The 13,463-nt window shown below is 36.8% G+C and overlaps 2 protein-coding genes across 3 annotated transcripts; one reads left to right on the top strand and one right to left on the bottom strand.

Moving 5' to 3' along the window:
- Positions 358 to 6,070, bottom strand: LOC18787130 (protein INVOLVED IN DE NOVO 2). 2 transcript variants are annotated; one of them, XM_007220836.2, is made up of 8 exons: positions 5,758 to 6,070; positions 3,572 to 4,521; positions 3,109 to 3,290; positions 2,691 to 2,780; positions 2,311 to 2,598; positions 1,609 to 1,818; positions 835 to 1,070; positions 358 to 728 (listed from the first exon to the last, which is right to left on the bottom strand). In XM_007220836.2, exons 2-7 carry the CDS (start codon positions 4,491 to 4,493, stop codon positions 837 to 839), a joined length of 1,926 nt encoding a protein of 641 aa, XP_007220898.1. In that variant the 5' UTR covers positions 4,494 to 4,521; positions 5,758 to 6,070; the 3' UTR covers positions 358 to 728; positions 835 to 836. The 2 variants fall into 2 exon arrangements, with proteins under 2 accessions (XP_007220898.1, XP_020413175.1); XM_020557586.1 differs by having other exon boundaries at positions 5,776 to 6,032.
- Positions 7,789 to 13,409, top strand: LOC18786894 (AP3-complex subunit beta-A). Its single transcript, XM_007220528.2, has 11 exons — positions 7,789 to 8,209; positions 8,327 to 8,403; positions 8,504 to 8,753; positions 8,824 to 9,450; positions 9,755 to 9,928; positions 10,164 to 10,290; positions 10,370 to 10,479; positions 10,640 to 10,840; positions 10,926 to 11,914; positions 12,473 to 12,742; positions 12,872 to 13,409. Exons 1-11 carry the CDS (start codon positions 7,994 to 7,996, stop codon positions 13,239 to 13,241), a joined length of 3,411 nt encoding a protein of 1,136 aa, XP_007220590.1. The 5' UTR covers positions 7,789 to 7,993; the 3' UTR covers positions 13,242 to 13,409.

Below are 13,463 nucleotides of genomic sequence, written 5' to 3'. Positions count from 1 at the left end.
CCGTATATAAAGAAGTGGTTTGTTGCCGTACGCTCCGCTGGGAGAGAAACGACGTCGTCCGGTAGTCGACCGAGTGATCTACCTTATTTGGCGGAAATTCTCCGTACTCCTTTAACAGCTCATCCAAACTTTAATAAGTTCTGTTTTAAGCTTGAAACCGACGACAGTAACTTCTGTGTCACGGGTGCAATGTGAGATATGCACAAGGGTACGCGAGGAGATGTGAGAATAATCAACAACGAACTTGTATATAACGAGAGCATACACTCCCTATCACAATAAGTAGCCACATGGCTATTACGTAAGGAGATGTGAAAACAATGCGTATACACCTCGTTACAGGCAAGTTTTTCTCGGTCCAGCAAAGTCAGGTAGTAATGGATAGATAAATGGAACTGAAAAGCTCGCAATACTGTTATACATTGTCAAATACTAATGATACAAGCACAGTCAAATGTCGATAGTTGGAAATGGTTTCCTTCTCTGAGAGTTCGAAGAAGAAGTTGGGTAGTGTCCATGTGGACTAAGTTACCTCTCCTACCCTAGTAAATAGTGTCTTATTAAAGATCAAAGTTGATGAACAAAGCAAATGAATACATCTAAAGGTAGAGAGTCCTCCTTCAGGTTAACCACTTATTCAGCAAGACCCCAGGACCGGACCTAATAAGGCTAGTAACCGCCGTCCTGCGTTGAGACTTGGGAAGATCCACGAAGCTGGCTATACACAACTGCAGAAACAGAATTGAAATACTCAAATTAGGTAGATACCACCCCCCAAAAAAGAAAAGAAAATTCCAACCATATAGAGATCTATGACAAACATTGAATACCAACCTTCAATCTTCCATCCGCTGTTTCTTTTGTTTCCATTGCTTCAGAATAAAGTCAACTCCTTCTTGCAGTGAAGCCCTTCGTCCCTCAGCATAGTTCCACAGTTCAGAAGTTATATACCTCCCACTAGGGTTGTATTCATTTATCTCCTTTAAAGCTGATGTTACAGCATTATACACCTCATCCCCCAGTTGTTTCTTCAAATCTTTCAATTTTTCATCTTGTTCATTTATGAATTCCTGAACCAGTGATATTGATATCAAGTGAACCGTAAAACATTGAAAAGGAAGCAAGGTGACAAGGCCACGTGCCAAGTGTTTCAAAGGAAAAGCACAGGGAGACATTAGTGTATGACTAGAGCTTAACAATTACATGCTTCAACAATAACATATGAATGGAAATCACGTGGACATTTTTTTTATATGTAATTTGATGTTTTAGATACCTTCGATGTCAAAGCAGAATTACCAACCATTTCCAACTAGAAACTATATTAAAACACAACCAAACAAGCATGTGAATGGAGGTCATATGTGATGAACATCAGGTATGTCACTGGGAAAGGATTTTACCACCACAATTACAAATTTGGCCCAACTAATTAGATAAGCAATGATACAGCACATAACTCACGGGGATAGCCAAACTAGTTGAATCTAAGAATTATCTTCGGCCAGCATATTTGATATTATCTTTTTTGTCAGATATTTTCTAGTGCTAAGGGAAACAGCTAAATAATCAAATCCAATGAGATATTGATATTCATAGAGAGTACACCTTATGTTGCCCATCGACTGTAGTAACTCTGAAAGGATGCCAATCTGGGTCCTTCAGGTATTCTTCCCACAATGAGCACAGCTCTGTGGCTTTCTCTTCTGCTTCTTCCTCATTATACTTTCTCTTCATTGCTTCTTGGAAGGGTTTACTGTCAAGCTCACCCATTCTCTTAACACCAATATGAGCACGATTTGATATTTCCTTCAAGCCCTGTAGAGTAAGAATATTAGTACTTTATGACAAGATAGAGGAGCTTGTTGTAAGTGCAAGAAATTAAGAACAGAACTTTAAATATATCTGATACACAAAGGGCCACAGTTCTCAGTCCATATAACAGTACAAAAATTGAAGATCCCACTACAAAGAAAAGCACGTCTGCCTCCACACGCACCGCCTACTATAAATAGTGTTAAGGATCATAGTTCACCATCGTCTACACCATGTTGTGCTAACTACTAAATATGCACACACAAAAAAAGTGCATTTCTGCAAACCATTCCATTCAAATCCTTATAGAAAAGGTTCGGCACAAACAAAAATCTGTAACATCGACCTAAGAATCACAGCCCCAAATTACATAATCAAAACTCAAAAACACATTCCAAATTCTTGTAAGACCATCTGAATGTCAGATGTCTGCTTTACTATAAAAGGAAGTAACTGAGGCACCATTTAAATTAAAAATTAAACAGAAAAACTTACATTAACCAATTCCTTACGAGCTTCCTGCAGCTCATCATTGCTCTTACGCTCCTTTACAATTAGAGTTTGATTTAAAGCTTCTAAGTCTTCAAATGTTTCTTCCTTTTCTCTCAATTCTTTGAGCATTGTGTCCACCTTTTCCAGCACTTCAACATCCCCATCATCCCCCATGCGCCTTACAACATTTAAGTTCCCTCTAAGTTGCTCAATTTCCAATTCAAGAGTTTGCTTTGTATCCAGTTGCTTTTCCAGTTTAATTATTTTACTGTGGAGCTCCTCCTTTTGCCTCTGGATGAAATTGGTAGTCACATACATCAAAGATCTTCTCTGAAATCTATAAAATAATGTTCAGATCATTTTCAAGCAATTAACCAACAAACCTTCTGATCTTCAGCCAGTTTCAATAAATTTTCATTAGCCTTCAGTTGCTCCATAGAAGCCAATTGCAGAGAACTATTTTTTGCCGAATTCTACAAGAACAAAATCAGTGTTATCAAGTGCTTGGGACCATCCTTCACTAACAATGACAACAAAACATTGCAACTAATGCTGCTATAGAAAAGTAACCCCGACAAAAGCATCACACAATATACGTAAACTAAACATAAATGCATCAACTCTCATCCCCAAATATTCATGATATGACTTGATGACACTTGAACATCATGCTCATTTTCATTAACTTTCAACAAACTAGTTTTCACCTCTTCAATATTCATAATTTCACATATAGTCACAGGAATATTAATCATGAAATCTAAGAGATAATGTGCAACAATGAAGCACAAATTAGCAAACCTTTTCAATTTCATCGGCGAGCTTCCTACTTTCACTTTCATTAGCCACCGCACGCTTCTCCATTTCTTCTATGCGTGTCTCTAGCCCTATCTTTTGAGTTTCCAATTGTAACTTAAGTTTTTCGTGGTCGCTAAAAATCCTCTGAAAGTGATCCCGCGCACTCATTTGTATCTTTTTTATATCTATCAAGACACACAGAAAAAAGGCATGAATTAATGTCATTACAGCATCATACGACCATAAAAATATAACAAAATAAAATAAACCCAAAATGGTGAAACCCAAGCCACTTTATCCAAACTATACAGTTACCATACAGCTTCAGAATGGAATAGCTAGAAACATAATTAACAAACAAACGTAAACTACTCAAAATCCAGTCAGAAAACTAAGCTAAAGATAACGTACCTTCCTTATTTTATTCAATAAGTAGCACTCTTCCATTTTTCTTATAAAAACATACCTTCATTATAACCTTGAACGAGCTTTTCTTTCTCTGTGATTACGCTCTTAATGGAGTTTGTAGTTTCACTACATTTTAGCTCCATCTCTTCCATGTCCTTGTTCTTGCCCTGAATGATGTTGTTAAGATTAAATACAAGCTTATCCTGCTTCCTGGCTTCTTCCTCCATAATTTCAGAAATTGTTTTAAGGTCTCCAATCTTACGGAGGTGTTCTCCAACAATATTGGTAGCTTTATAGTCATCTGCACGAGCAACCCAAGCATAAAGACCAGATTTTTGGTCACCATTAGCACCCCAGTCCTTTTTCCCATGACGATCTGCCTCATAAGCCCTCTCAAATGACATGGCATTAACATAGCCAGGCCAATCTTTCCTAAATTCCACAACGGCACTTCCTGAGTGACCCCGAAAATTCCATAGAGGGTGAACCCTTGTGGGATTGAACCCTCTCCTTTTTAAATCATCTCTCAGTTTGGATCCACTTTCTCCTACATATCTCCCATCGTCTGCCCGTCTGGTTGGAATATTAACCACTACCCCTGTCCAAGGCCACACTAACTTTTCATCATGGTCACAATCAATTGGGGGGTCTTCCTCACCCACAGGTTTAGATGGACCACCTTCGGTTGCTAGATCTTTTTCCAAATATTTCGCTAAAGCTGAGTGTTTGGCCTTTTCTTCTGTGCTTCTCTTTTCTGAATTACTCTTTCCCACCCCAGAGGCATGTTGGAGCAGGTCCTTCAGAACAAAATCCCGCTTTTTCTTCTTTGGGCAGAAGGGGCAAATATATGTCCCATCTGAGCTTCTCACACTGTGTTTTCCATTCTTCAGATCTTCATAATATTCTTCTTCATCCTCATCCATTTCTGTGTCACTTATATCTGTATCATCTTCAAAGATAGGATCCTCGACACTCCCCATTTGTGAACTTTAGTTAAAGAGCACTAATCTGAAAATTGAAATTATGGAATATAAGTGGCGTATTAAATTTTTTTATTTCAATGATTTTGAAAAGTTCATCCGGGAAGTAGAACGTGTGCAACCACAGGTTATAGAAAAAAAAGGTAGACATAAGTGAGGGTCTAGTACAGAATTAATACTGTTAATCTAATTTCTTTCACATTTGAAAATATTGGCACCAAAAAAGCACAAAATAAATCTCCCAAAAGAGTTGATGAAAAAGAAAAACATATGGTTTTTTTTTCCTGAAAGACAGAATCAAGTGAGGTAAAATTAAAAGCAACTTGCAAGTTACAAGTCAAAAGATCAGACAGAAAAAGAAAGTAGACATACAGCAACATTCAGCATATATAGAGAAATCACAGAAATAAAAGCTTTCGGTTTCACCATTTTAGCGCTTATGCAGCAGTGAAACCTATCATAACTCAATTTCCCAACCAAAAAAAAAAAAAAAAAAAACTAGTAACTGCCCATGTAAGCTAGTTGAGATATTGCAAAATAAAAATCCATCTTAGCCTTCAGAGAATATCCTGCATATGAAATCACATCGTAGAGTTGTACAGAGTTTACAAAAATAAAAAAACTAGTATCTTACATAAATAAAGCTACAGCAACATTCAGAATATATGGTGAAATCACACAAATCAAGGCTTTGGATTTCACAATCCTAGGGTTTCTGCAGTAGTGAAAGCGCCATATATAGAAATCAGTTTCAGTCCATATCATTCCTCTCTTTTCTGTGAAATCAATCATAACACAATTTCCAAAAAAATAAAAATAAAAGTCCTAGTAACTGCTCATGTAAGCTAGTTGAGATATTGCAAAATACAAATATATCTTTGACTTAATAAGATAATATCTTGCATATGAAATCACATTGTAGACTTGTACAGAATTTACACAAATTAAAAAAATATCGTCAAAATACCAAACTCGTAATCACCAGAAATCAAAAGAAACTGTTTGTAATCAGTGGCCTAAATGTTAATCCTAAAACCAACCATACAATTTTTTTCTAAAACAAGCAGATCAGCCAAAACACACAACAGAACGGAGGCTGAAGCTGCAAAACTTGAAGCCAAACAAGGTAGAAGCCCAAAATTGACAATGCATGTAGTAAATTATACATATCAGCAAAACGAGAACATGCATGTAGTGGAAACAAGCAAAACCAGAGAAAGATCAGCTAAAACGTAGAACGAAGAGAGAGAGAGAGTGAGATGACCTGCGAAAATTGGAGCACCTGAGGCACGGATGAGACTGAGAGACCACTCTGTGTGAGCTCTCTTCTCTGGGTTCTGGGGAAGACGGGGTTTTTACGAAGAAAATTGGGGCTGGGCTAATTGCTGCTGCTCTCAGTGCTTCTCCCCATTAATAAAGCGGATTTCGTAATCGACTCACTGTGCGTGACACTGAGAAAATGGAGAAGACGACAAATATGGGAATTGGAGACCTCGCGACTCTTTGACCGAATTGGGAGTGATGATGAGTCGGCATAAAATATTGTTATTTTTTTGCAAATTCCGATCAAAATCATCGGAAAAATGTCATTTCATCTGTTAATTTTTCTGACATATTTAACTTGGAAGTTAGATTGTATTTTCATGATGAATGCATAAAATTCATAAATAATTATTATGGTACTTTTTTACTTTATGTTTTTCGAGAAATGATTATGGTGATTAGGTTTATCTCATCACCAAACAAGTCATTTAAACTAAATTCATATAGCTTAAATGAGTACACTAATCACAAGGGATTGAGAAAGATACACTAATCTCAACAATTAGAATGATATGGGATATATAAACGGAGTCCTGCATCATTTGGTAGAGAGATGAATGCATTGTGCATGTTCAAAGTCAAAGTTTATTTCTATCCAAATCCGGAGTTATCAATAATAATTAGTGTGATGCCCAAATAGATAATATTTGATGTTTAATTTTGACGAGTTGGTTAAATTTGATTTGTTGTAACTCGAAATTTGAATGGTAATATTGTTTTTACCATTTCATTTTCACATTTTTTTTATAAACATTTTCTTTTTGTTATAAGAGATGCTTTAATAAGTAGTGTATAAAGATAGTACTAAAACAGTCAATACTATCTAAAACCTAAACATGAGAGACAAAAACAAATGCATGATCTTAAAAAAAGACTCGTGCACATCAATAAAACCTTAGCAACACCAGAAATTTGCAGCCAAAACATGTTTGGTAATAGATTTGTTTTCTTTTTTCAAAAAAGCGAAATCTAGTTTTCAAATTCACCCCTTTTTTATTTATAACAACTTGAAAGTGTTTTCATTTTCATTTTTTATACGCTCTTTTTTCATTCGCCAATTTTACAACACCACACATGCAATGCATTCAAGTTACCAAAAATCGGTGCTTGGGACCTCCCAACTTGGACCCAGCTGCTCAACTATTGCATTCAACGGCGAACCCATTCCAAATTTTGGGACCTCCATATCCAAAATTTACCAAAAAATCATCCAAATTTCAAAAAATACTACGAACGCTTTGTAACATGCACTTTCATTCTATGATCACAACACGAGTTTTGTGTTTTTAATTTCTTAAAAATAAAAACTAAAAACTGAAAATTGAAAACTAAAATGGAAATCAAATGCACCCCTAATTTTTCATTTTGAAGTGAGTTTACAAGATTAGGTTGGGATTGAGAGTAAATAATTCAAAAGAGTCAAAGTTAAAAAATTATTTGAAGTTAGTGATTAGTGGTGATGATTAAAACAAAAACCTATATACCATTACACTAACTCATATTAAATTCGTGACATTTTATGGATAGAAAGAAAAACTAGCCATATTTAGAAAAATAAAATATAAAGTAAAGTTTTCTTACTTGTTTCTTTGAATTCGATTAGGTTTCATATATTTTGGTAACCATGGTAGATGCTACTTGTTTTAGCATCTATTTGAATTGGAAGATAGCTAAATTTAAATGATTATATTCAATGCAATGTTAAGAATAAATGACTAAATCCAATGTATTATTTTGACACAATCTCAAATCCTTAAATCGATATTCGATTATCTATAATCTAATTTTAATTTTTGTATGTAAGTAATATTGAGAGAAGGAAAAATCGAAGTTAGGACCTCAAGTGCATGAGTAATATTCATAACCATTGAAGCTACATGCTACTTGTACACCATAAACAATTTTTATTACTAAGTAGTAAGGTATTTGTTCATAAGTAATCGTGGGTACTCTAAACGTACGTTGCCAAACGCACCTAAACCAGCAGTAGGAGTTCCAATCCGAACTAATTTTCACTTGTTGGGCGTCCAAACAGCTCCTCATCTCTGGTTCTACTGTCAGGGTGACCCTCCGCGATCACAACTCTAAGACAGTCATCTTCCCTCTCTATTTCTCTCACGCTCTCAGACCCACAGAGAGAGAGAGCTTAGCTTTCAGGAGCTGAAGCGTGGAAAAATATGTTCCCTCAATTCGGCGCAACAGCAGATACTCTAAGCAAGGCGTCGACAATGGTGTTCCGGATCGGTACGGACGCCCACCTCTACGACGATCCCGATGATGTCAGCATCGCTCCTCTTCTTGACAGCAAGTTCGACTCTGAAAAATGCGAAGCTCTCAAGCGCCTGCTCGCTCTCATCGCCCAGGGCTTCGAAGTCTCCAATTTCTTCCCTCAGGTCCTCTCTAATTTCAACTCTCTGAGTTTCCGATAAAAAAAAAATGAAAAGAATCAGAGCTCTCATCGGAACCTTCGTTTTTAATACGAGTTTCGTTTGGTTGAATTGGAATTGCAGGTTGTTAAGAACGTAGCATCGCAGTCATTGGAAGTGAAAAAGCTGGTTTACTTATACCTGCTGCATTATGCTCAAAAGTAAGCTGAGATAAGCTGCACAATCTGAATTTTTGTTTTGTTCTTGATCGCTTTTACCTAAATTTTGAGCTCATCGGTGTTTGTGAAATTTATGTTTCAGGCGTCCGAATGAAGCATTGCTATCGATTAATTACTTCCAGAAGGATTTGGGGGATCCAAATCCGTTAGTGAGGGCATGGGCCCTGAGAACCATGGCGGGGATCCGTCTACATGTTATTGCACCGTTAGTTCTTGTTGCCGCTGGAAAATGTGCTAGAGATCCCTCTGTGTATGTTAGAAAATGCGCGGCCAATGCTCTTCCTAAGCTGCACGATTTGCGCCTTGACGAAAATACCGCGGGGATTGAAGAGGTTTGATTCACTAATTGATTCATTCATATGCAGTGTCGTTAATATTTCTATAATGTTCTGTTATATGCAGATTATCGGAATATTGTTGAATGACCACTCCCCTTGTGTCGTTGGTGCTGCTGCCGCTGCTTTCTCTTCCGTTTGTCCGAATAATTTGGCTCTGATTGGAAGAAATTATAAAAGGTTATGCGAGATTCTTCCTGATGTGGAAGAATGGGGTAAAATAATTTTAATCGGGATCCTTTTGCGCTATATAATTGCGAGGCATGGGCTTGTAAAGGAATCCATTATGTTTTCTTTGCACAGTACAGAGAATTCTCAATCTGAAAAGGATTGTTCAGACACCAACTCTGCGTTAGTGGAAGACAACGGTGACATGAGTGGTCGTTATCAGTCTGAATTAGCAAATATTGTATCCCGTTGTTATATTGAAGGACCAGCTGAACATTTATCACGATTAAGTCTCATGAATAAAGATGCATCTGAATGTAATTATGCCAGTTTTACATCTGGAAAGAACAATGATGATGTGAAGATCCTGCTGCAGTGTACATCCCCATTGTTATGGAGTAATAATAGTGCAGTTGTACTAGCAGCTGCTGGTGTACACTGGATTATGGCACCCATAGAGGATTTGAAAAGAATTGTTAAGCCGCTGTTGTTCGTTCTAAGATCATCTAATGCCTCAAAATATGTGGTAGTTAACATTTCCTTACAATTTAATTGGTTTTTGTGTAGCATTAAAGTACTATTTTTAAATTTTGTTGATGCATGCATGTGACCGTGAATTCATATATTCAGATATTTTGGTCCGTTGTCCTGTAGGAAATTTCTTTTGTGTCAATCTTCATGTATTCTGTTGTACTTAGATATTTTGTAATTATTATTTTGGCCTGTTGTCCTGTAGGAAATTTCTTTTGTGTCAATCTTCATGTATTCTGTTGTACTTAGTTTACAGTCGGTAAGATGGTGAGGATTGTTTTGTTGATTGACCAGTGCAGGTTTTATGTAACGTTCAAGTGTTTGCAAAAGCAATTCCTTCACTCTTCTCTCTGTACTTTGAAGACTTCTTTATATGCTCTTCAGATTCATATCAAATTAAAGCTTTGAAACTGGATATACTGGCTTACATTGCCACAGATTCATCAATTTCATTTATACTCAAAGAATTTCAGGTAATTTCTTTCCTTTTTAAATTAGATTGTTCATAATTATATGTACGTTAGATTGTTCATAATTATATGTACATGAGTGTAACGGTGTATTTTAAGTTTTTCAGCCTTTATGTATGTTGTTTAGACTTAGCTCTATATCATCAACTTTATCTGATAATTGCAAACATTTATGTGTGATATTATTTAAAAAACCAAAGGCATGTATCATTTGCTTATTGTTTTATTTTGTTGCTAGGATTATATTAGAGATCCAGACAGGAGATTTGCTGCTGATACTGTTGCTGGAATTGGCATATGCGCGCAGCGACTTCCAGAAATGGCAAACACATGCTTAGAATTTTTATTGGCTTTGACCAGACAGCGTCTGTGACTATTTTATACTTGTTGTATAGATCTTCAAAAAGTTTTGCTTCTTTTTTGAGTTATTGTCTAATCTTGCAGAACTTATGACTGGTGAGTTCGGGTCTGTGGATGGTGAAGCAGATATTTTGATTCAAGCAATAATGTCTATTAAATCAATCATTCAGCAAGATCCACCCAGTCATGAAAAGGTATTCTTAATTTTCTGCTGAGCTGCTGTCATTAGATGTCTAAGTCAGGGGTGCATAGGTGATTTACTATTATATTTTGTGAAACTTTGTTACCTTGTCTTTCTTCTCTCTGGTGCTTTTTTTTGGGGCATCTAGTAATTAACTTTTATACCTTTTCAAGGTTATTATTCAGTTGGTTCGTAGTTTAAATTCAATAAAGGTGCCTGCTGCACGGGCTATAATTGTTTGGATGGTGGGGGAGTATAACTCTTTAGGTGATCTCATCCCAAAGATGTTAGCTACAGTACTCAAGTATCTTGCATGGTGCTTTACTTCAGAAGAGTTGGAAACAAAGCTTCAAATTTGTAATACTACTGTTAAGGTACTACTCCATCGTGCTCTTCTCTAAGTAAATGTGTTAATGTCTCCCTCTTTGTTTCTAAATGTTGAGGATATCTGTTCTGTAGGTTTTATTGCATGCAAAAGGGAATGATCTGTTGACTATCAAAAAAGTTTTAATCTATGTGCTGGAACTGGCCAAATGCGACTTAAACTATGACATTCGTGATCGAGCTCATTTCTTAAGGAAAATTCTGTCAACTTATTTAGATTCTCGAGGTCTGGAGGAGGAAACCAATTGTCTGGCCCAGCATAAAGATAGTTCATGTGTCCTTGCGGAATACTTATTTGGAGGACAAAAAAAACCAATGCCACATGAGCCCATTGATCACCGGTTTTACCTTCCTGGCTCTTTATCACAGATAGTACTTCATGCTGCTCCAGGGTATGAACCTCTCCCAAAGCCCTGTAGTTTGCGCTGTGATGGCCTCAAAATGAATGAATTTGGAGAGGGAGTCACTAATGGTGATCCATATGTTACAGACAACGAGGACTCAGAGTCTGAATTTTTGGATGAGGAAAACGCTTCTAGTTATAGTTCACAACACTCTGATATGGATTCAAGTGGCAGTGGTGGCAGTGAAGAGGCAGGTTCTGCAAGTGAAGGCGATGAAAATTCTCATCCCTTGATTCAATTTTCAGATGTTGGAAATGCTAATGAAAAGAAAAATATAGCTTCTCAGTCTGCTTCTGATTTTGGGGAATTGTTGTCAAATAGAGCTTTAGAATCATGGTTAGATGAGCAGCCTGGTTTTTCAAGCACAAATACTTCAGAACAAAGTCAAGTCCGTAGATCTTCAGCAAGAATCTCCATTGGTGATATTGGAGGTCAAATTAAACCTAAAAGCTATGCACTCTTGGATCCTGTGAATGGAAACGGCTTAAAGGCTGACTATTCATTTTCATCTGAGATTTCAAGCATCTCTCCTTTGTTTCTATGTATAGAAGTTTCCTTCAAGAACTGTTCAAAGGAAATCGTGTCTGATATAACTTTGGTTGATGAGGAATCCGGCAAAGGCATGGATTCTGTAGACCAAGCTTCGGGTTCACGTGAAAGGTAATTTAAAATTAAGTAATTATTTCTTCGTTTAAACCTCCATGTCATACATTGAGGTTGAGGTTAGTAGACCAAATTAAGTTGTTTTTATGGTGGATTTGTTAAAAATGTGAGATCAAATACAGTTTTCTGGAGTTTTTACATATTTCTCTGAGTTGCCTACGTGATGGAGTATCAAGTCACTTGGCCATTGAGTCTCCTGTAGTTCTAAGGTCTACTATCATTTTAAATTTAATGTTGTTTTCTGTCTGCATATTTTAAGTTATTGTTGATATTGGGTCCAAGGCAGTAGTCTTTTAAATTCGTTTTTTTTTTCCGTCAAAGGTTGAGGTTGATGTTTATGCTTTAGTTGATCTTTACAGTTTCCAGACTGGTCCATGCTTAGATGGCTGGGGGTTCCAACTACACTTGATCGAGCATGATCCTTTGATTTAATTAAACTGCATTTTATTTGTTCTTGGATCATCCATAAAGTATTAAGACTGGGTTTATTTCTCCCTGTGACATCTTTCCTGTAGTAAGGGCTAATCTTTTGTTATGATTATCTTGATATCGCAGCTCAACAACACCTGAAAATAATGAGCCAAATCTAGTTTCTGTAGAAGAGATCGCTTCTCTAGAACCTGGTCAGGCAATGACAAGAACCGTCCAGGTTCGCTTCCATCACCACCTTTTGCCTCTAAAACTGACCTTATATTGTAATGGCAAGAGGCATCCTGTTAAGTTGCGGCCCGACATTGGATACTTTGTAAAAGCTCTTCCTATGGATGTTGAAGCCTTCACAAAAAAGGAGTCTCATCTGCGAGGAATGTTTGAATGTGTAAGAAGGTAAAGTGACTCATTTTTCTGAGGTCGTATAAGACAAATTCTAACTATTGATCATGGTTTCCAGAACACCCCTTCTCTTTTGGTCTTTGTTGTTTATACTGAATTGAATGTTTGTGTTTTGTACAACAGGTGCACCTTCACTGATCATATCAAGGAGTTGGACAAGGACAAGGGTGACGATTCATTGGTAGAAGACAAATTTCTCGTAATCTGCCGAAATCTTGCATTGAAAATGCTTAGCAGTGCAAATCTTCATCTTGTATCTGTTGATTTGCCAGTCGCAGCGAACCTCGATGATGCAACAGGTTTGTGCTTACGATTCAGCAGCAAGCTTTTGAGCACCTCTGCCCCCTGCTTGATCACCATCACCGTTCAAGGTAGATGTTCTGAACCGTTGGAAATGTCAGTTAAAGTAAACTGCGAAGAAACTGTATTCGGGCTGAATCTGCTGAACAGGATCGTGAATGTATTGGTTGAGCCCTCTCATGCCCATGAGTAGTTTCTAAGATGCTTGAAAAAGAATAATTAAAATTTGAAAGAAAATAGGAAATCCGCTCGTTATTCTAATTGTATTACTGCATTTGTTTATGTATTGCAACTCTTCCGGGTCTCCAGATGTTTAATGCATTGTTTGTACAGTTGGCAAAAGCTCTGTAATTTAAATCAATGGGACACAAAAGTTCATGTAATTTAAATCAATGGGACACAAAAGTTTATGTAA

This window comes from Prunus persica, chromosome G2 (assembly GCF_000346465.2).
Source record: "Prunus persica cultivar Lovell chromosome G2, Prunus_persica_NCBIv2, whole genome shotgun sequence".
In the NCBI taxonomy this organism is placed as follows: Eukaryota; Viridiplantae; Streptophyta; class Magnoliopsida; order Rosales; family Rosaceae; genus Prunus; species Prunus persica.
The sequence above is the reverse complement of the archived record's forward strand: the minus strand, read 5'-3'. Positions and strand labels throughout refer to the sequence as shown.